The 25454-nt window shown below is 31.7% G+C and overlaps 1 protein-coding gene across 1 annotated transcript; it reads right to left on the reverse strand.

The window, feature by feature from the left end:
- Positions 1 to 3082: 3082 nt before the first annotated feature.
- On the reverse strand, positions 3083 to 25454 carry LOC136969384 (uncharacterized). The gene is made up of 6 exons (XM_067263524.1): positions 25267 to 25454; positions 25128 to 25189; positions 4046 to 4264; positions 3872 to 3958; positions 3732 to 3775; positions 3083 to 3632 (listed from the first exon to the last, which is right to left on the reverse strand). Exons 1-6 carry the CDS (start codon positions 25415 to 25417, stop codon positions 3617 to 3619), a joined length of 579 nt encoding a protein of 192 aa, XP_067119625.1. The 5' UTR covers positions 25418 to 25454; the 3' UTR covers positions 3083 to 3616.

Raw genomic sequence — 25454 nt, forward strand, 5'->3', positions numbered from 1 at the left:
TAGATTCAGCTGCCGCCATCGGACTCTTCCTCTGCAGCTGGCAGCCTACTCATCACGCGATCTCATTGTACTACCCGTGGCTGTACTACTTACACTACGGTCTGTCTCCTGCTTGCCTGCTGCGTTGCATTTCTTATATCACCATCAGTAATACTGTTCAGCATACTGGACCTTATTAGGATCAACTGATGCATAATAACAACAGGACATGCTGCTGCTATTGTAGTCGTTCACTGCCGCTGGTAGCTCTCCCAAGTACAGGTAAGTACCAAAAATTAATTTTTAGTTCGTGCTCTTTATATATAATTTCAGGGTTCATCAGATAAGTACTACTCGCAAACACATGTGGATACGTGGATACTGATTGTGACCAATTAAAGAACATAAATTTAGTGTATCAGAAACTGTATCAATACACTTAATTGGAATAAACACGATGCATGTAACAATCATTAGACACCGATTGAGACCTAATGTCGATCATAAATATAGTGTATCAGAACTCTACTAATACACTTATTTGGAAAAAACACCTCCTATGGTATGCTCTGCTTCAAGACTCTAGTTCTTGAATTCAAGAAACCCTTTTACCTCTATATCTAAGGACTCAACAAGTTTGTGAGCCTTACTCGAATGTTTTCCAAGAAATGCTATCAGGATCTTTGGAACTTTGAAACATCCACTTTACATTCGTTGCAAGAACTTTTGGACAACTAAATGAAATGAACTATGCTAGTCGACAATTCGACATCTCCTGGCGTATATTAATTTGCAGTGCAGTATGCACTATTCTATGCACTGCCTTTCTACGACAACCATTCCAGGTGTTCTCTGTATTACGGCATCTCACAATGCCATCGCCATTCGGCCACGTGTATTCAACCTATCATCATCTGTACTACGTATCCTGGAATAATAATACGTATATCTACCGCTATTCATACAGGAACACTTGGCTCATTGACTTTCTTTGGTTGCCATGCTTTAATACTATTAATATTTAATTTTTTTTTTTTTTTTTAGGTTAAGTTTAAATTATTTTAATTTAACTATTCTTAATATAATATTGTATCATTCTATCCTAAAGTCTAGTTGGAATGAAATGTCTACTGGAAATACCCTATATTGTAACCTTGCCAGGCCTTCTGGCAGGGTACCCCCACCTCATGCCACTACCATGTATCGTAACAATCTTCACCATCTATTCTACTCTATCGATTTGTAAACAAATACCTGCAATTCAATCTGTCCTTTCGTATAAATTATGCCTTATGTAACTATTTATTCTTATCCTCTGTAATTCCATTACTCATTGCAACTCATGTAAAAACTATGGTACAACCATTCCATTTAGATGTTAATTCACCATAAATACTGTAAAAATGTTACACTCAGCTATGTTTTGACGGTACTGAGTATGCGCGTATGTGTCTTAATAAAAATTGGAATGAAATGAATGAAAATGTAAAATGTAACCATAAAATGAATTATTTGTTGAAAAAACATTCAAAATAGCCTAAAAAAAAATTCGTAAAGACACTTACATCACCGCGTGCGCTAACTCGCGCTTTCACAATTTCTAAATTCTCATTTATAAAATCACATAATGGACCCGGAAACGAAACTATCTGAGCCATGGAGGGCGCCTTGTTGCTTTCCACGGTAAACTACTGCTACAAGGGGTCGTTTTGCCATTCGACGGCGTGCACTCCCATCGGAATTTAGGAACGCGTTCCGCAGGAATTTTTAAACGGATGTCGCTCGCGCAGAGTTACGCGGAGGAATAAAAGAACGCACCCCGTGTTCATTTTTTTATGCTGCGAAACGAATTAGATGTTTTAACATGTATTTCTACGGGAAAATGCGTTTCGTATACGGACGTTTCACTTAACGGACGTGCACCTGGAACGGATTAAGTACAGTACGTTATATGAGGCACCACTGTACTAATATACTAATTACATGGGATATACTAATATACTATACTAATAATGTATTTTTTCATACTTTTCGGTTATCCGTTTTTTGTTATCCGACCAACCCCAGTCCCCAATTAAGTCGGATAATCGATGCTCTACTGTACCTAAATAAGGGGGCGGCGAAATTTTCTTCCGCCCCGGGCGGCTGACACTCACGCTACGCCACTGTTAGTATGCAAATTTTCTTTTGTCTTTAATAAATGATAAAATAATATGTATACGAAAAAATTGTTTTATGATTTATTGCCAGCAAGGGATTTTATTTGTATATCTATTTTGTACCGGAGGTGGCGTAAAATTTTCTCGGGTTAAAGAGGGTTGCAAATGGAAAAGTACATGATCTAGAGCAGTGTTTCCCAACCTTTGTTGTGCTATGCCCCACCTAAGCCTTTCTAAAATTCTTATGCCCCTCAACATATACGTTGAACTCTTTTGGAAGGTCTCTCGTTGTCGTGTTCGTTGAAGTTTTTTTCTTGCACTTAAATTGCCACACTGTTTTATCGTAACCACGATAAAACCCAATCCTTTCATCAGTCTCTTGCACTTTCCAGTCATTGCCAAACACGACCTGGAACACAACAACTCACGTCTGCCCACCTCGAGGTCTGGGCAAAGAATGTTCTTTCTCCTCTTTCGCCGGCCTCATGGCCTCGTTCATCTCTGTTCTCAGTGGTTCCCAGAATTGTTAATCTCACCCCAAGAGAAAAGGGTTATAAAGGAAAGTTCTAGAAGGAAAGGGAAACAAAGAAAATTAAAACTAACTTAAATCAATATTTACAATAAATATGGCGTACAGCGGCTATACGGTTAACTTAAACTCTGAACGAGTTTCGAATTGCCCCCCTCAACAATCAAATTGCCCCCTTGTGGGGCGTGGGCCCCACGTTGGGAAACACTGATCTAGAGGATCTGGATTAATGCTGTTCAATGGCTCAAAACCATCGATGATCGATGAAGTATCAACTATCGACGATGGCTCGATGGTTACGTCTGATCATAGTCTAGTTGACTTTTTTTTTTTTTTTTTTTTTTACTGACATGTCTGGACAGAAAAACTTTCCGCTTGTACCGAAGACGATCAGAATGAAGATTTGCTATACGGATTCATGGAAAATTATATCTATTTATTCATTTCTCGAAACGGATAATTCATCATTTCAGTTTAAATGTAAACAAGTAAAGGTAAAATTACAGCAAAGCCTATGTCATATAATTTGAAGAAAGTTAAAAATATTGATTTTCATTAAATGCATTTCGAAACATTTTAATTTTTATATTTTATATGGATTAGAATGAATACAATTTACATTTCGTATATTTTATACTTTACAGAGTACAGAATAGAGTATACCTTTTAAAGAGTAGATGCAGATTAACGAAAATAATTAGTTTGATTAAAGATTAAAAGGTAATCTGTAATTTTTAATCAAGTTTTAGTAATTACGCGATTATTACAAAATGTTTATAAATAGTGTAATATAACAAGTAACATATATTTTATGAACAGTTAAAATTACGTTCAAACAAGATTTTTTAATAATTATTTGGTATCAAAGAATATTTCCGATGATATTTTTCAATGAATAACAGACGTGGATGAATGGGTATTTACATTGATTACATACTGGAATATATATTTATTCGTTGTATGATCTGCAAATAAATGTCAAAATTTTGATTTAAATATTTATTTACAGCAATTACAATTATTTTAAAGAGTAATTTTATAATTAAATTGTTTGTTTTACTAACTTTTGTATCTCGTGCTTTCCTTTAGGTTCTTGTGGGAAACATTCCTAAAGAATGAAGAGTGATAAAGTTCGAAATTAATTTAATTGTTATGTTTACTTGTAAAATGTATTTATCTATTTAAGAATTAAAAGGCAACTCACCGAGAATGCATTTTCCCAAGCGTCTAATGGCCTTTGGACGATCCCCATTACGCATATCATTCTGCCTACTGCACCCAAGCCGATTACCTACATTCAATTAAAAATACATACATTAACAGAAGTTTCTTATATTATAATTTTTTTTCTTTTATATACAAGAACATATCAACTCACTTTAGTTAATGCATCTGGAGGTTTGGGATGTTTTGCTGACCATTGTGATACTTTAGTGAATTGTTCGCATATGTAATCAACGTTTGTTTTTTGATGTCTTTTGTCATTTGTATCATTTTTTATTTCGTCTGTTTCGTTTTTATCTGGTGGAGTAGATCCAAAAATACCCGAATCTTCCGATTTGGTCCTTGCAAAACAGTTGTTAAGTTTCTTTGCTACCTGTAAAACAGAAGTATTTAATTTGTTTCCTTTAATAGCATTGTTTTTGAAATTTAAAATAAATTATTTAGAATTATTGCACAAAAAATTAAGAATGTTAAATGAAAAACTTTATTTAATATTCCTAATTCACGACTAAGTTAGGTGTTAATTTCATAGACTTCTTGGAATGGGCCGGAAGACAGCGTATTAAAATAACAACCTAAGAATGTGAGAGATCTACAAAATTATCTTTAGCTTAATTAATTTTCAACGAATTAAATTAAAAATTTCACGTTAAACAAATGGTAAAAATTAATTTAAATTATTTTTAATTTCGACATAAATTGAAATACAAGTATCAAACATAGTTTATGTAACATTCTTCTATGCAGTGGATCGCATAACTCTCATTCATTAGTAAATAAGAAATCTGAAATATTTCAATACTTTCATCATATTTATTAGAAAAACTTGCTTACAAATTTCATCGGCAAGAAGTTTATTTTCCTAATTTCTTGTGCTTTAAGTTACGAAATGAACGAATTGTAAAATATATGATTAGTTTCTGTCATAAATTTCATAAACAAATACTTGAAAAATTGTCAGATAGCATATCAAAGCGTAGGGCAGCATTTTTTAACGGTCACTTGGACGTATTTGTTAACGAAGATTACGATAAACTTATAATCAATTAAATAACGTAACGTATAAAAATTTATGGATGTAAAATATGTCAGAGTTTAAAAAAAACGGACTAATTTCTTAATATATGTGTACGGGTTAAACTTATGCAGAATTTAAAATAGAATAGACACGTGTCCGAATTTAAATAAATAGCTGGTCGTTGACACTCGAGCTTTTAATTATTAATTATAAGATCAAAAAAGTGTCATTGCTTAGAAACATTACTGTTTATAAACATTTTATCTTCAGCATGTTAACCAGACACACTGACGGCATAAATACTTCTATACATTAATGTAGATAAAAATAGATTAACAGAGAGGAAAGAATAAAATATTACATTTTGTCGAGAAATTTATAGTCAAAACAATATAATTATTAGTCGTTGTTTTCAACTGTTTCCATTAAAAATATATATCTAGGAGAATTTTGTATGAGAACTATTTACACTTATTTTCAATTATTCTGTAGGCCTATGTCTTATTCAATTCAGTATATATATAGCCCTATATACAATTAATATATATATATTATGGAGAAGGGATATTATTGAATAATATTTCATGATAATATTATATTATATTGTTAATAATATATTGTGATAAGTTAAGATAACATTTATCATATGAGACACTATGAAATTTGAATATTAAAAAAATAGTAACATTACAATATCTAATTATTACAATTACTTAATAATTCTTAAGTCTGTTGAACTTAATTAAATAAAGCAGTTTCATAAATGCTGAACAAATCGAATTTAATAAAGATAAAAATGTTGACTAATTACATGCAATTTAAAATTCACATTTTATGCTCAGTTAACCATTACTTAATAATTAAAATAAAATAACGACGACAATCTATATATATAAAAATGAATGTATGTCTGTGTGTGTGTGTGTGTGTGTGTGTGTTTGTCCTTCATGCATTACCATACCATTTATCCGATTGCCATGAAACTTTGGGAAGTTGTTTAATACACTCCCACAAAGGTTTCTGGCATATGTGAAGACCACCATTTCCCCCCCTTCAAAAATATATTTATATATGGATTAAGGCTTTTATGTCCAACAGATGGCGCTAACTTCCGACGACCTAAGTTTGCTTCTCGGTGAAGCATTGTTTTTCTGTGAGAACGGACTAAACCAGATCATTTTCTATCTATCTATATAAATAAAATATAACGTTCGTTTGTTCCTACCGATTCCTTTGAAATTTTGACGCTACGTTGCATTCGAATACGCACGTGTTTTTATATAATACACATGTCGAAATTCCCCCACTGGGGGGAGAGGGACAGGATTAACGCTTACTGTGAAGAACTCAACTTTTATTATACTATTTTAGACGTGTGTTTGATTGCGTTTTAATAGGGTACGTCAACAGAATATACACTAAAAAGGGATTTTTCGATATTCCCTTGCGAGGGAGAGGGACAGAATTAAGGCTTACTGTGAAGAACTCGGCTTTTATTATACTATTTTAGACGTGTGTTTGATTGCGTTTTAATAGGGTACGTCAACAGAATATACACTAAAAAGGAATTTTTCGATATTCCCTTGCGAGGGAGAGGGACAGGATTAAGGCTTACTGTGAAGAATTCGGCTTTTCTTATACTATTTTACATGCGGTTTTTTGCGTTTTTAATTGCGTTTTAATAGGTGACGTCAACAGAATATACACTAAAAAGGGATTTTTCGATATTCCCCAGCGGGGAAAGGGACAGAATTAAGGCTTACCGTGAAGAACTCGGCTTCTATTTATACTATTTTACATGCGGTTTTTTGCGTTTTTAATTGCGTTTTAATAGGTGACGTCAACAGAATATACACTAAAAAGGGATTTTTCGATATTCCCCAGCGGGGAAAGGGACAGAATTAAGGCTTACCGTGAAGAACTCGGCTTCTATTTATACTATTTTACATGCGGTTTTTTGCGTTTTTAATTGCGTTTTAATAGGTGACGTCAACAGAATATACACTAAAAAAGGGATTTTTCGATATTCCCCAGCGGGGAAAGGGACAGAATTAAGGCTTACCGTGAAGAACTCGGCTTCTATTTATACTATTTTACATGCGGTTTTTTGCGTTTTTAATTGCGTTTTAATAGGTGACGTCAACAGAATATACACTAAAAAGGGATTTTTCGATATTCCCCAGCGGGGAAAGGGACAGAATTAAGGCTTACCGTGAAGAACTCGGCTTCTATTTATACTATTTTACATGCGGTTTTTTGCGTTTTTAATTGCGTTTTAATAGGTGACGTCAACAGAATATACACTAAAAAAGGGATTTTTCGATATTCCCCAGCGGGGAAAGGGACAGAATTAAGGCTTACCGTGAAGAACTCGGCTTCTATTTATACTATTTTACATGCGGTTTTTTGCGTTTTTAATTGCGTTTTAATAGGTGACGTCAACAGAATATACACTAAAAAAGGGATTTTTCGATATTCCCCAGCGGGGAAAGGGACAGAATTAAGGCTTACCGTGAAGAACTCGGCTTCTATTTATACTATTTTACATGCGGTTTTTTGCGTTTTTAATTGCGTTTTAATAGGTGACGTCAACAGAATATACACTAAAAAAGGGATTTTTCGATATTCCCCAGCGGGGAAAGGGACAGAATTAAGGCTTACCGTGAAGAACTCGGCTTCTATTTATACTATTTTACATGCGGTTTTTTGCGTTTTTAATTGCGTTTTAATAGGTGACGTCAACAGAATATACACTAAAAAAGGGATTTTTCGATATTCCCCAGCGGGGAAAGGGACAGAATTAAGGCTTACCGTGAAGAACTCGGCTTCTATTTATACTATTTTACATGCGGTTTTTTGCGTTTTTAATTGCGTTTTAATAGGTGACGTCAACAGAATATACACTAAAAAAGGGATTTTTCGATATTCCCCAGCGGGGAAAGGGACAGAATTAAGGCTTACCGTGAAGAACTCGGCTTCTATTTATACTATTTTACATGCGGTTTTTTGCGTTTTTAATTGCGTTTTAATAGGTGACGTCAACAGAATATACACTAAAAAAGGGATTTTTCGATATTCCCCAGCAGGGAAAGGGACAGAATTAAGGCTTACCGTGAAGAACTCGGCTTCTATTTATACTATTTTACATGCGGTTTTTTGCGTTTTTAATTGCGTTTTAATAGGTGACGTCAACAGAATATACACTAAAAAGGGATTTTTTGAAATTCCCCCCATGAGGGAAGTGTTACACATTTATAATAGATACATTTTGAGCCACAACAACGCGTGGCCGGGTCAGCTAGTATTATATAAAAAATTTAAAATCTTCTTCATTAATTTAATAATTAACTTCATTAATAAAAAATATTTATAACGATCACAGGAAGAGTTATAAATAATTGTAAATTGTGTTTGGCGTCATCTCTTATGATATTTTATTATAAAAAATTTTTATATTATTCATTATTATAAAATGGGAAAAAATCTTAATTTTTAGGGTATAGATGATTTTTACTTAAAAAATAACAATGCTAATAACGAGTAAAATCTTCATTAAGTCGAATCCACTCGACTCATGCCCCCACCATCAAAATTTAATAGAATCAATCTCCAGATACACAAATCACCCTGCAAAATCTCAGAAATTTTCCACAGAGGTACAGGAGTTATTAAGCTTCAAAGTGGGCGAATAAAATTGTGCCCCATACATGCTAATACGTACTAAAAAAAAAATATTTTTTGCATTTCTCGACGTTTCAAAGTCCAAAAATGTAAAACTCTGGAGAGTCATTATTTAATCGATTGTCATAATTGCATATTCGAATGTAAAAATTCAATATATTTACTAAATTTAATATTCAGAATTCTTCAAAAAGTCATTTATACAAGCAAAATTAAACTATTTTCCGAATATTTAGGTATTAATATATTTATTTCCAACTTAGATGTTGATAGACTATGATTATAGCCTGAGAGAATATATATATATTATTAAAACTAGCGTATGTGTCCGTTGAATCTCAACGGGTTTCTTAAATAAAAGTTTCTCTGTTCGTTCTGTTTTCATAGACTTACAGGTGAAAGTGTTTGTTTTGTATTATTGTTATTATAATTTCAAATATTGAACACAAATACAAAAAAAAAGTTTAGAATGACACCAAAAATGAAGCCCAACCACATTAAAATACGAAGAATAAACTACAATTCCTTTTTACTCTTTCTTCCAATGTGTGTATTAACAGGGTCTTTTCCCCAAGCCCATCATAGATTTATAATGGAGCGGCCAGGTGGGAAGGGACGGTCCAATGCTGAAAACTTTTTCGAGTTCTTTGCCCTTCTGGACTTGATCCTCCATTCATCAGAGAGAAGCGATTAATTATCTCGGCTATCCAGCAAGACAATCTATAACTTAAACAATGTTCTTTCACCTGGTCTTTAACCTTTTCCCCATGAAATGGGATGGAAATAATAACCACACTATGTAGAATACTATGTCTGAGTTTAATGTTTTAATATAGTTTTATATACATATATATAAATTGTAAATGTAATTATAAAATCAATTGTAAAATCACAAAACAATTGTAATTAAAAACCCGTTGGGGGCGTCAACGAACCGTTTGATGAGTTTAAAAGGTTTACTTCCGGTGAAGATTAATATTCGAATTTTTCAGTTTTATTTAAGTGGGATCGTTTCATTCGTGCTTTGGTAAAACGATTTTATCATTTCACAAGCTATAAAAGTTATACGGGAGTAAGTTAGACTTTGCAGCGGAGTTTTGCAGTTAAATTGGAAAATATTGGATAAGTAATTCGATTGAAAGTAAAACTCTTTTTAATAACTTTACAGTGTTTTACTGCATGAAAAACTTTGTTATATCAAACATTTATAACATAATATCCCTGCTACAGGTTTTAAGAATTCTGAATATTAAATTCAGTTAGCAATTACACGTTTACATTCAAATGCGCAATTATTTATCGCTGTACTTAAGATTAACCATCCTTTTTCTTATAAACAGGAGATAAAAAATTGAAAAATAGGTTCTTGTAAAAAGAAAGTTGTTGGCAAATCTTAAAAATGAAGAATGCCATAAACAAACTAAAGAAATCTCTAAAGAGAGACAAAACTAAAGTCACCTTATCCTGCAATGGCATGTTTCCTGCAAGATATATAAGTGTTTTGCAGTAAAGCCGGCGATCATCTATTTAAATGTATTTTATCGTTATGTATTTTAGCTATTCAAACATTTCTCTAAATGCAAAATTAAAACAGGTACTGTACATCCCGCTTTAATATTTGGATATTCTGTCCACTAATGTTTTATATAGACGAAGTTTCGAATAAAAACATTACTTTAAAAAAAATTGATCTAATATACAATAATACGAAACATTATAAGAACAACACATTGAAAATGCTATTCACATAAATATACAGACTTATACAATAAATTATTGTCGTATATACAGTATAATTATGAAATTCATGCTTAAAGAAGCAAGTCCACTTCCACTTTAATATAGTTTACTATTATTTGATTCCATCAATAGAGATTAATCAGAATCAGAATCATAAATGTAAATATAAGTTGAATCTAAGAGTACATACGAAGTTAAAATACTGTATGTTTCTATTATAGTGATGTTTCGTATTCACTTCCAATTGATAAGAGTTTATTCGAATATTTGTTCTTAACTAAAAAATTGGTAAGCAGTTATTTATATCCGAGATGAAACACATCTCTCGTAGCGTTGTATCATTTCAAGATAGTGTGAGGTCTCGGACGGAAATCGAAATTTTATGTTAATGATGACGAATATTTGGCGAGACAGTTAAAATCTCACCTTTCGAAATTAAAATCCAATGCTAGACTTAAGGTACCCCGAAAATAATAAAAGTTCTTTCCGTCAAAGAGGAAAACGAAAGGATGGAATTACAAGGGAGAATTTCAAAGTTCGGAGAAATTTTAGCCGATCGGGATCGGGTTAAGTGTCGATAATGACCTCTCCCGCGCCCCGAAAGGTTTCGAACTGTCACCGGGAGACGAGGGAAGACTATGGAGGACTATGTGGAATAGAGGACAGAAATCCTTTTAAAACTCGTATTTAAAGACACGAGGTTCTTTGCTCTAATATTTGTTCTTTTCCTCCAAGAGCTGATCGTTCACCAAGTTCCGTTATTCTATCTACGAGATCCATTCGTTCTCCCAGAGTTGCTCTCTCTCCATGATCTGTTATATCCGAACTTCACGATCATGCAGAAGACCATAAACGAGGGACCGAGAGTAGACATTCAACGTGACATTCGGATTTTTACTAAACTCTCTTTCTAAAAAGAAATATCAAAGGAGAATTATTTTTATTTTTTATTAAACGGGAAAGAGTGAATGGTAAGTTTGTGTCAGTGTGTTTATCACACCCACTCACGATTGTCTCGACCCCTTCGACCGTCTCGACAATCGCACAGTTACAAACCTTACAATAGCATCACTGATCACCTAATTCAATTTTACATTAACATCAGCACTTAATCTGTTGAAACTCAAGGCAAGATATATTTTTCGTTGTGTAACTCGATTTAAAAATTTTAATGTATATCTGAGAAATCACGAAGAATTCAAGGATATCCGCAAACCATTCATTTCTCCTCAAAAATAACTTTTTAATGGACACTAATATCAATAATTTAATATTTTCCAAAATTTCCTTTTATAATAATAATAATAATAATAATAATAATAATAATAATAATAATAATAAGATCACAAAACTTGAAACAAACATGACAGCATACAGACAACAACTACACCATAAATTCACACAACAATATCCTCACCTCACTGTCACTGAACAAAGGGTTGTTGATCAAAAAAGAACAATTATACACAACAACCTTATTCCACAAACAACACTTGAACTTATCAAACAACAGGTTGCTGATCAAATACATCAACAGACAGAAACATCTAACATTAATGAAGATCATGTAACCTGTCAGGATAATCCAGCAACAAGCATTGATAATAACACACATACAACAATTAACACTAATGATACTACAGACACTTCCTTGTCCATCACTGATAACATAGACATGAATTTAGTTAATACGCTCTCACTTATATTTCAGGAAACACTCGCTAAATATGCAGGCACAGATCCCACACAACGACCACGAATACCAAAAATCAACACATCAAAGGAAGTAGGAAAAACACTAAATTATGTAAACACTCACTTAATACCATACTACATTCATTCAATTTCTACACTTGCAGACATTCATACATTAGTTTATGCTGGGGCAGTCACAGTAGTGACACACCATGGACTGAAAGTACAGTCACAGACAAATACACAGAAAACACAATTCTATCACAAGCCTGCTTGGCAGAGAAGAATAGAAATACAAATAAATGACATTAGACAGCAATTAGGCAGGCTGACACAATACACTAAAAGCAACATAACACCGAAATTAAGGAAACAGCTCAAAAACATTTTCAAGAAAATAAAAACACATACAAAACATGAACATCACAACACACACATTACAGAATACATTGATACACTAAAACAAAAACTTGCTGCCAAAGCACGTAGACTCAAACGTTACAAAACATGTACACTACGAAAACAACAAAATAAGTTATTTACAAACAATGAAAAACTCTTTTACAGACAAATTAATAACAATGCAAACACTGATACACAGCACAGTGGCACACCAACAGAAGAACTCACAACATATTGGTCTTCTCTTTGGTCCAGTGCTGTCACGCACAATGCTGATGCAGGCTGGATCGAGGAGGAGAACAGAAACTTGCACAACATACCAACTATGCCCTGTGCTGAAATAAACATACATGATTTCCAATACACTGTTAACAGAACACACAACTGGAAGACACCTGGTGTAGACAACATTCACAATTTCTGGTACAAAAAGTTCACATCACTGCACCAGGAACTAGCTAAACACCTAACACACATTATCATCAATCCACAGGACATGCCAAATTTTCTTACTCAGGGCATCACCTACATGAAACCTAAAAACAACAATACCACAGACCCCACACAATACAGACCAATTACATGTCTCCCAACACTTTACAAATTATTGACATCCTGTATTGCAAACAAAATATACAAACATGTTGAAGAACACGACATTCTAACAGAACAACAAAAAGGTTGTCGTAGAAACCACAGGGGATGCAAAGAACAGTTACTCATAGATTCAGTCATTCTACGGCAAGCACACAGACAACACAGAAACATACACATGGCATATATAGACTACAGAAAAGCATTCGACAGTGTTCCACACAGTTGGCTGCTACATATCCTACACATGTACAAAATACATCCATCACTCATTGCATTCTTTCAAAACACTATGCAGCACTGGAGAACAACACTACATCTCAGGGTTAGTAACACTTCCATACAAACAAACCAAATTTTTATTAGGCGAGGAATTTTTCAAGGAGATTCCTTGAGTCCTCTCTGGTTCTGCTTAGCCCTGAACCCATTATCCAACATGTTAAACAACACGCAATATGGTTACAATATTAGACACAAAAAAACAACACAGTTTACACTGTCACATCTCATGTACATGGATGACATAAAACTTTATGCATCCACACAAAAACAACTTCATCAACTCCTACAAATCACACATTCATACACCAAGGACATACAAATGGAATTTGGCCTAGATAAATGCAAAACAGTTCACATAGAAAAAGGAATCCTGAAGAAAGAAGATTTTGCACTTGGAAATGGAGACGTTATTGAATCCATGGAAGAGGGCGAGTTCTACAAGTATTTAGGATTCCAACAGGCCAAACTAACAGAACATACACAAATAAAGCAAAGATTAATTAAAGAATACCAAAGTAGGTTAAATGCTATTCTCAGAACACAATTAAATGCAAAACACACAGTTAAAGCAATAAACACATATGTCATCCCGGTACTCACATATTCTTTTGGAGTTATACATTGGACTCACACAGATCTTGAGCATCTCCAAAGGAAAACAAGAACAACACTTACTAAGCATAAACAACATCATCCTAAATCCGCCACAGAAAGATTAACCCTTCCACGTAAAGATGGCGGACGTGGCCTGATTGACATAGTTAACCTTCACTACAAACAAATACAGTCACTGCGAGAGTTTTTTATGAAAAACAAGAAATATCACAATTACATAAAGCAGTAACTCTAGCAGACTCGAATAACACACAATTAAACTTACACTCACATAATATGGACACAACACAACATATAAAAAGCATAGACACCATTAAGCAATCGTGGGCTCGAAAGGCACTCCATGGCAGGCATCCTTATGATCTGGCCCATGATTTTGTTGACAAAACTGCGTCAAACAGCTGGTTAGCTCGGGGATGCCTCTTTGGGGAGACGGAAGGATTCATGATCGCCATACAGGATCAGGTCATAAATACTAAAAACTACAGAAAACACATACTCAAAGATGCAACACTCACAAATGACACATGCAGAAAATGTCACATCATGCCAGAAACTATACAACACATCACCTCTGGTTGCAAGCTCTTGGCACAAACAGATTATTTACACAGACATAATCAAGTAGCAAATATAATACACCAAGAGCTTGCAAGTAAACACAAATTAGTAGACATCCACGAACCATATTACAAATACATTCCACAGACAGTATTGGAAAACAACACGCACAAAATGTACTACGACAGAGCCATAATCACAGATAAAACAATTTACCACAACAGACCAGACATAACACTCATTGACAAACACAATAAAATCACATACATTATAGACATATCCATTCCAAACACTCACAATATACAAAACGCATGCACTGAAAAAATTAGCAAGTACACAGAACTCGCCCAGGAAATAAGGCATCTGTGGAGGATGGATAGGGTGCTTATTGTACCTGTTGTTCTCTCTTCTACAGGCGTCATACCACACACACTACACAAAAGCCTGGGCACATTACAATTGAATAGAAACACATACATCACACTACAGAAGGCCATTATATTGAATACATGTCATATTGTGAGAAAATTCCTGAATACAGACACACACACTGATACACTTCTTTAATTTCTGTTTTGGTTACTATGCCTTGACTTTGGTCCGGCATAGTACACAGCCACCGGTGTTAACCGAGTATATCTCACTTAACCCAACATAATAATAATAAATTTATTAGTCATTAGGCCGTAGCCTGTTATCACAGGGTGTTATAACATTGAATTACGTAAATCATAACAATAATATTAACATTGGTAACATCGATTCATTGTTTTATATTCATTTGTAGAATTAGTTTTAGAACATAATTTTATGCAAGATGATTACAAAAGTTTTTTGCATAATTATATAGTTTATAAATCACTACAATATTTGCTTCATGAAATAAACGATACATTTGATTTTCTTCTTTAAGGGAATTTAGCTGATTTAGGTTGGCTTTGTTTCTTAGTTCGAGTCCCATTATACACTCACAGAACATGTGAAATTTGGTAAATAATTCCTGGCATCTTGGACAGGTCATTTTTGTAAATTCGTAAATTCTATTACCATTTTGCTATTTAGTCTAAGTTGTATAAAAATTTCTTGATTGTAAATGGCATATTAGATAACATATAATTATTATTAAAAGGGGTAATCCAATATAATATTATACCATTTAGGTTCTTTTCTCCTATGCATTTCTTCAATGTCTTGAGCTAAAGTAATTTCCAATGTATTTTGGATTAGTTGCTTTCTAATTAAGTCGCTAATTTCTAGATTTTCTAGCAATGGTGTTATAGAGACTCCATATTCGTTGACAATATTTCTCATTTGGCTAATCCAGGAACTTTTTTTGGGGATTTTGACAAGATCTTTTATACAGCAAGTATAACAATTTTGTTGGTAAGTTGCCATTGTCTTTGATTTTATAAAGTTAATAAATCTTTTTACAAGTAAGGGAGTTAATTTGAATCTATTGAGTTCTACTCTTAGTGCATAACCAGCTATGTTATAGTCCAGAGTAAAAATTCTTCGAATGAATTTGTTTTGGATTATTTCAAATTTTTTATATGTTGTTAGACTCCAAATTGGTGAAGCGTAGACTACCGCATTAAGGATTATGGAAGTAAATAATCTAAAATGTCTATATATGTTTTTTAACTTGATTTGAGCAAAAAGTTTCACCATGTTATTTATCAGTTGATTTGATTTATGAACGGCTTCTTTGTATTGCTTTTCAAAGGTTAAGGAGGAGTCAGTAAAATTCCCAAAAATTTGACTTCTTGTGTTATCTTAAGTTGTACTTTGTTCAGGTAGAGTGATGTACTTTTTTTGGCAAGTCTAGAACCATTTCGAAATATCATAATTGATGACTTGTTTGGATTAATCGTTAATTTTAATCTATCCAAATATTCTTGAACTTTTCTGATTTTTCTACGGAGTCCTGCTGCTGCGGGTGCTACTATTACAATATCATCAGCATATGCTATGGAATGAATAACTTGGCCATCTATATAAAAACCATCATCTTCTATCTCAGAACATTCATTTATATCAAATAGGAAAAAATTAAAAAGATGTGGGGACCATGGGTCACCCTGTAGTAGACCTCTGTTCACTTGTAATGATGGCCATTTCTTTGCATAATGCTTTATTATTACTTCGTAATGTCCAAACAATTGGTCTATTATTCTAATCATACAAGTATCTGCTTTATATTTACTCAATTTATCTAGTAGCACTGCAATAACCCCTGAGTCATACGCTTTCTCAATATCTAAAAACAAAGCGTAAACTTTGTGTCTCTTTTTATATAATTGTAATTGTACTAAAGCCGTCAATGTAAATAATGCGATTTGAGTGCCTCCTTTTTTGGTGAATGCAAACTGTGTATAATTGAGGAATTTATTAGTATTAACCCATTCATTAAACTTTTCCATTAATACTGCTGTAAACAGTTTGCGGAATCCAGACAAAAGAGCGATAGGCCGATAATTGGCTGGGTAGTTTCTTGCTCCCTTTTTGAATATCATTTGAAAAATGACTCTATTCCAATCATCAGGTATTGTACCCGTATAATAACATTTATTATATAGGTTAGCCAATACGTGTATACCTTCTATAGACAAGTTTTTGATCATCAAGTTGGTAATGGAGTCAGCACCAGGAGCCGTTTTCTCTCTTAATTTTTTAATACAACTATATAAATTTTCTACATTGAATATTTCTGATATTGGTTGAATCGTGGTCGTAATACTTTGTAGTTTATGCTCTTTGTATTTATTTTTATAAGTAATGGAAAATTTTTCTAGATATTGTTTCCAATTGTCGAACGTCACGTAATACTTGGGTTCTGCAGCCTGATACCTTTTTTCTAAAGTATTGTAAGCTACGTTGTTTTTTAATCTTGTGACGGTAGCAACTCTTATCAAACCAAGCTTGTTTAGGTTGTATTCTTTTATTATTCCTGGAGATTTTATAATGAAACTGGTCTATTATTTCCACCAAGTTGTTGTATTTCTGTATAGTCGTTAAATTACTATCACTGTCTAACATTTCTGACAATTTGTTATTGAATTCTGTACCACTGTGTTAAGTATCTCATCTCTTACAGTAGTATCTCATCATCCGCATCTCTTTGCCTACTGTTGTAGAATATGCTTATATACTGTACTTTATACTGCATAATACATTTGATTTTATGTATAAATTAGCATATTTAAGAAGATATTGTACAAATTATTAAGATATAAACAAGCGACTATCTTGTTTATATTTTCTTAATAATTTACAATTAGCTTATATTTAAATGAATAAATGTGTAGCGAAGAACACTCTCGATATGTAAAACTGAGGTAAAAATTGAAAAATTAAGCAATAGCATTTTGTGTTATTTTAGTCGAAAGATCATTATCATGTAAGTCGTAAATTAATGTACTGTAGTTATATAAGTACAGCACATACGATGGCATTATATAAATTCATATGATGATATTCTCCGTAAAATAACGTTATGTAATACAAATTTTCTTAGATATATATTTTCAAGGAAAGGTCATTAATGTGAAATTTTAATTAAGAATTTCTATTACCAAATTTTTTACGTTGCTTTTCCTTATCATAATTACGTAGTATCTTCGAAAAACATTACATTTATCTCTATAGAGATGGCAATCATTAGGAAGTTTTTTTTTTAAATGATTTTTTATTTGACAGATCAATATGAAATTTAGCTAAATCAAAGTTTGACTTTCATTTAGCGCAGCCATTTGTTACCTTCTAAAATTGGCATTAAATCGAGTGTGGCACTAAACTGAAGTATCTCAAATAATAATGTGTTGTAATGACGTCTATACACAAGATTGAGGGATCTTCTAAGGGTTATTTAATTATCCTTCTGCTGGTAAGCTATCAAATTACGAACCTGATCGTGACTTTTTCCACATTCAATATTCGACAGTATCTATAATTTTATTTCCAAAAAGATTTCCGTTAACCTTGAAATAGAAGTGCTGTCCGACTTTAGACAATTTGAAGAGGCATAATTTCAAAGTTCTTACTGCCAACTCTACTGCATTACCTTATAGTATTTCAACATAGAGCGCAAGGAAACAAATTAAAATCTTCAGATATATAGTGAAATTATAGCAGAAATGAAAAAGAAAATATATAATGTAACAGCTATAATTTCAAGTTATAGATGATGAAGTTATTAGTAACCAAATTCTTTTAAATCCTACAATCAAATAAATTTTTTAGCAATCATAAACGAAAACAACCTATTACTTTTAAAATGTATATATTTTTTAATAATAGTATATGGTTGTCTTTAGAATAACTAATATTATTAGATACTGTATTCGAAAACTTTGTTAATGTTTAATACATTTTACTTTTAATAAAGTTAATTTATAATTCTTATATTTAGATTATTTCAATAATATGCGAATTTCTTGATGAATATATGCTAATATGCTCTTCAATACCTACAATATGCAAATATACATTTGCAACATTATCTTTTTTAGATTACAGCAACAATTTCTCTTTTCATTTTGATAAGCATCTGTAGGGTTCTCAAACGGGATTCCGAAATTCCTGGAAACAGTTCACTTTTATCCCGGAATCCCGGGACAAGCAAAAGACCAGAAAATGAGAAACCCTAAGCAACTCTTTATTATTTTTCTATTAAGCGGAAATTGGTGAAATGAAATATTTTTGTATTCTGGCGTATTGGAACACTTAGAACAACTGTATGAACTGCAAAAATTTAGCATTTTCAACATGGCGTTCTCTCTAGACAAACAAGCTTAGACGGCTAATGCAAAATGTTGTTTACCCTCCAACACCCAGAAATCCATTTGCTGGGAAAAACATCCATTGTAACATCACGTTAGTTAAAATTAGGAATTGTTTTTGCAATTCAAAAAACTATTGGATTCACCCGCGATCAACTTGAAATTCTTCGATATGACCCAAATTGTTTACATGGTCCAAACGTTTCATTCTGTAGATACACAATGCGTTCGACAGTAGCTAATAATGTCAATGTAAGACCACATTACTTACTGTAACTAGTATGAAGTTTCAATCGATGCGTGACTATTGTAAGTACAATATAAAATTAATCTTTGTTTTCAGCTTTGTCATTGAACTTTGTCAGTGTGTGTTGAGTTTCATCTTCGAAAGCGCCATACTTTTCTCTATCGACCGCATTTAAAGTAAAATTTTCCCTATACTTTGAACAGTAAGCTCATATCTATAAATATTTGATAATATCCCAGTAATCCAAAATAACATATACAATTATGACCATTCTATACTTACTTTTTCATATTTTAAAAAGATTAACAGTCAAGTTTAATTTGCATATATGATTTATGCATAAATAAAAATGAATAATTTATTATTGAATATTCGTAACTTTATTTCATTATTACAAAACCCAGTTATAGAATCATTTATTTATTTAATAGCCGATAATATAATAAATTAATTTGACGGTTCAATGTCAAACACATTAAATCATTATCACTAATTGAGGGAAGGAAGATGTGTCGTTACAGATATAAAATAGCAGAAAAGTAAAACATATGATGAAAAATTATCAAAAAATACTTTACATATGTTCAAATATTGTATCGTAACTTCTCTTATGCATTTCTTCCTCCATACAATATATTATAGTACTGTACATTGCAACAATCTTTCATCCATCTTTTTACTACTATGGATTACTGTATTAATGATAAGGATGTATCTACATTAATTAATGAGAATAAAAACTCATTAATTGCCATACTAAAAACGTTTTAAAGATTTCTTTTCTGACATAAATCATCAATTTATTGTTATCACATCAGAGAACTTAGCACTAGCTCAGATAGAGGAAGGCTTACAGAGCTACTTATTTCGGCCTCAACTACAAAAAAGCTTCCTAACTTGAGTTTATTTTATGTAAACATTAACACTAAAGTTGTATACATTAAATTTACTTTTGATAACTAATTAATACACATATTTTATTGATTTTTTTTTTCATGATTTTCATGGCTTTCGAAGATGAATGTCCAGCATTCAAGATTGAAATTTGTAATTGGCACCTCATTTTACCTCTCTCGGGTCTTTTGATACTAGTAACACTTCAAAAATTAAAGAAGAATACACCATTCTTTAGAAAATTAATCTTATTCTGAATTAGTAAGCCCATTAATTTTATATTGTAATCCGAATTATAAAATGTTCCAAACTTATATTGTCCAAACGTACCAAATATACTTTGTATTTTATCATATTTTCATTGCATTTCTGTAATTTACTGTAGCAAAAATTTCCGTATTCCAAAACAATTAATGAAATTCAAGCTAGAATTTCATTAATTGTTTTGGAATACGGAAATTTCCTACTATATCCTACCTTATACGCCTAAAATTACAATTTAATTCATACCTGATTTAAAATCGTTCTAAAATTTAATGCAAATAATTTTAACTCACTGAACTTAGAACATTATTTGTAATTTTATTAGCTACAGTTTAGCATATTAATATTTATTAAAATTATAATAAACATAATCAGATAATTTATATACAGTTTAAGAAATATCCTAAATAATGGCTGTAAAACAGAGCCTTTTGTCCGAGTTATTTACATTTTTTCCTCCATGTATTTGGACCATTTCATGGTCCAAATACATGGAGGAAAAACATAAAATAGATTTAAAAACTAATTAATGAATTTAAATAATACAATTTGACAAAAGATAATTTTTCTTAACATGCAAGAAATCAATGGAATGATTAACGACTTTTAGTTCTTTTCCTATTGAGAAAAGAACTAAAAATTGAAAGGTTACCTTGAACTAAGAGGTTAACTTGAACTAAAGATTGAAAACGGTAGCCTTTCAATCTTTAGTTCTTTGTATATTAAAACGTCGCCTTTCAATCATCATATATTTTGCTGGGCCCCATAATGGAGGCAGCAATGTGAAGGCCAACATACCTGGAACAGACTTCTTCAATAAAAAATCTTCAGGCTATCAGCCAGAACAAGAAGCTTCGACCAGCTATCGAATGGAATATTTCGTAATACGTTTTGAGTCTTTCGTATATCGAGACGTTAAAATATAGCCATGTCTTATTACAGGAGAGACTATTTAATTACTTGGACATGATGGTCTCCCCTGTAATAAATTATGGTTGTAATTAAAACAAGACGGCCCACCAGTGGCCTCGCTCGGAGGGACTGGCCACGTGGAGTTTTCCGGGTTTTCTCCACGTCTGTAACGCCTAAATAGGGGCCAGTTTTCCTTAAAAAGACTCCTGGAAGGCATTCCCCCTAGGCAGATCGTCCAAGTGTTGCGTTGCCATAACTTAAACAACAAACAAACAAACATAGAACAAGGTGATAAGCAACAATAATTTAGCGAATGGTTACAAAATATATTAAACAGACAGCCGGGTGGTCCGGGTTATTAAGGGATAAGTATACTGCTTTGGAAACCCGGGATGGAGTCTGGGCGGTCGAGAAACCCAGGAATTTTTCATGAGCATTTTTCATTGTCTCGGATATGTCGAGCCCCGTCCCACACCAACCGATTGTCCTCATTGTGGTTCTGACCGAACCCATAATGGGTTCGGTTCATAATGGGTTCGGAACCACAATGAGGACAATCGGTTAAACGCTCTCCATTGTTCACAGGAATGAAAAAGTCTTAAATAAAATGAATATTTAATATATATGCATTTTTCTTTGTTATCCGTATATTAAGCATATTAGTATATAGTGTATTATACACAGTACTATAGAATTAACTAAAAACAATACAAGGAAATGGACAATATTTATAAGAAGTTTGCTCGTTTCTTAACACACAGGGAACACGTTATTTTTACTTTTAATAAAACTCTAGCGTTGTTGTCATCGACTGTGTCGTTATTAAATAATTCCAATTGACAATTTTCAATTCTGTTATTTGATGATGAAGCATAGAACTCGAGAAATGATCTAGAAAACATTGCACTGTACATTTTACTAATGCTTGATACACGAAACTGACATACAATAATTATAAATAAAATTTATTGCAAGATAAAATATAATATTCATGAATAAAATTTTATAGGTTAAAATATACTAAAATATTTTGATATTTATGAATAATTGAACAAATAAGCTCCATTATTACGTATTCAAATTTAATAAAGGTTTTTGTAAAATATTCGAATAAGTTAATAAAAATAAATCTAAGATAATTATAAGTAAATCATTCAGTGAATAAAAATAAAAATAATTTTATAAAATAAAGATGAACAAACGAAACGTAAATTATAATTTGAATTATAAAATAACAATTCATAGAATTGTGTCATTTTATAATTAAACAAGTTAATACATAAATTCGCGTGTATTTTATAAGAAAATATGAAGAAAACTATGCATATTTTAAAATAACACCGGGTTAACACAATTCCAATGCGTAGTTATTGCCATTGAAGTACTTGATTAGCATAGACAAACCTTATATTAATGTTTATAAATGAAAGTATAGTAATTTGGCACTACAATCAGAAAGATATACCAAAATTGCTTTAAAAAACAGAGAAAAATACAAAAATTCTTTATGAAAATGCAAAATTCTTCTAGAAAATCCTTAGGAAAGAATGTAAGAATGTAGTTTCTGAGGTAATCTTGAATTTTTCCCTACCAAGTACAAAAACTGAAAATACAAACTATCGTATAAAGGGAGAGAAGAAATATAAAATGTTTTCTTTTCTTAAAAAAAAAAAAAAAAAAAATGATATATGAAAGGGCGCTTTCAGAGGTGTATCCAAATATTATTTTTAAGGCGTTAGAAGTAAGTCGGTGCGTAAAATTGTAGATAGATCTAAAAAGACACAAATAGCAAAGAAAACTAGTTACAAAAAGATATTTAATTCTTTTGTCTCTTCCCGAATACTCTCTAAATACAAATGGGCACCTATGTAAGGAGGCCCTTCATATTCTGTATAATATTTACAAATATTTAACGTCCTACTTGCTTGCAATTCATTTTGTAATGAGATTTTTCGGATAAAGAGCGAATGAGTATTTATAAGTATATATGTCCTAATTTAAGAAAAAATAGATTATACATATGATAAATTTTAGATAAGAATAATTAAATATCCACACTAAAAATAATAACGCTCATTTGTTAAAATTGAATATCATTTATTCAAAGGAACAAAAAAATATGTGTCATATGGTAGATTTAACAATAAATATGCAATTAATTCGATTTTGTAAACCAAAAAATTAAATTTTTATATTATTAATCTTCCTGAAAAACTATATAAACAAAAAAAAAGGATGTCATCAAAACCAGTTAGTTTATATTAGTCATAATATAACTTATATAACAGAAGAATCGAGAACGTTAAAAACATGACCCCCTTTTTGATTGCACTGCAGAACGCCAGTCTTACGTTCCTTTGTTACGTATTTCCATTACGTAATCCGTTTTAAAAATTCAAATTTCGAACCGTTTACAGCGTCAATCGTATAGTATAATATTGTAACTGAACTAAATCAAGAGTCCATTTTACCGTACTGCCCATATAATACGTGGTATAATATTTTAAATTAATAGTGATATGTAATATATCCATTAGTATATAATAGATACACTAAAATGATTTTATTGTTAAAGATACTATTTTAGTAAATTCCCTATAGTACTCTACTTATAATACACACTGTACAGTACAATGAATTTCATTTTAATATACTGTATACTGTACTGTATAATGCACACACTAAAGCAATTATACAGTTAATTATATAAGAATAACTTGCACTATAGGTACAAATTATATTCAAGTGCAATATAACTAAAACTATATTTCTTATCTATAGAATAAGTAAATTCGGTAGGCTTATACAATAATATATTGGCCTATATTTTATATAATAAATATTCAGTACAATGACTATCCTACTGAAGTTAATTTATATATGTTATTCTATAGATAAGAAATATAGCGATTATATTTTCTTACAATATATTCAGTGTGGCCCAAACTGAATATATTGTGGCCCAGTCGGTTAACTGAGCTAGCGATTTATTATATTTAAGTTAAACAGATTGGGTGGAGCAAAAGTCAGTTATTATTGTTTTCAATAAATGAACACGTTAATTAAATGATTTTTATTATTATTTTAAATCTTTTTTAAAATATATATATTGTTATTATTATTATTCATCCTTTATTAAGTTGAAGCTTCCTTTTAATTAAAAAGAATTGCATCCTTATTAACTCTAAACAATAGCACTTAACGAGTTAAAATGTCAAAATACGTCAGTTGAAATCATTTCTCAAACTTATTTCGGGTTTATTTATTTTTAAAAATATATTTAACTAAAAAAAAAGAAAGAAAAAGAGAAAGTGAAAGCATGCCTTAAGCTATGTGCCTCATTTTAATTATGTAGTGTATGTTCGACATTCTTCATTCTTGCCTTCTGGCGAAAGAACAGTCTGGAGAAAAAGTCACTTGGATGCAATTTTTATCGTATTCAAGTGACTTTTTCTCGATTTACAAGAAAGGAAAACTTATTTTTATGTTAAAACCGCTATTTAGGACACGAAAAACTTTTAGAAATTTGCATAAAACAAACATAAAAACTTACTTCTGTTTTCATATGTTGATCTAGACACTCCAAATTGGAATAAGTAACACCCTCGTTAACAGCTATAAAAATGATTTATATATATATATTATAAAGCAAAATAATTTAAAATAAATAAATAAAATGATTATTAACTTACAACAAAGTCTGTAGATAAGTGATAAAATATCATAAATATTTGGCATATTGGATCTTCCAACGTGTGATGTCCTTCCATTAGTTTCCTTCGATATAACAATTGTGATCAATAATAAAACACCAAACGTCGCGTATATCCTCGTTTGTGTCATTTTGTAACTGAATGTAGTGGCGACTACACTCTTCCCT

This window comes from Centruroides vittatus, unplaced genomic scaffold (genome assembly GCF_030686945.1).
Source record: "Centruroides vittatus isolate TY-2023 unplaced genomic scaffold, ASM3068694v2 contig_1777, whole genome shotgun sequence".
NCBI lineage: Eukaryota > Metazoa > Arthropoda > Arachnida > Scorpiones > Buthidae > Centruroides > Centruroides vittatus.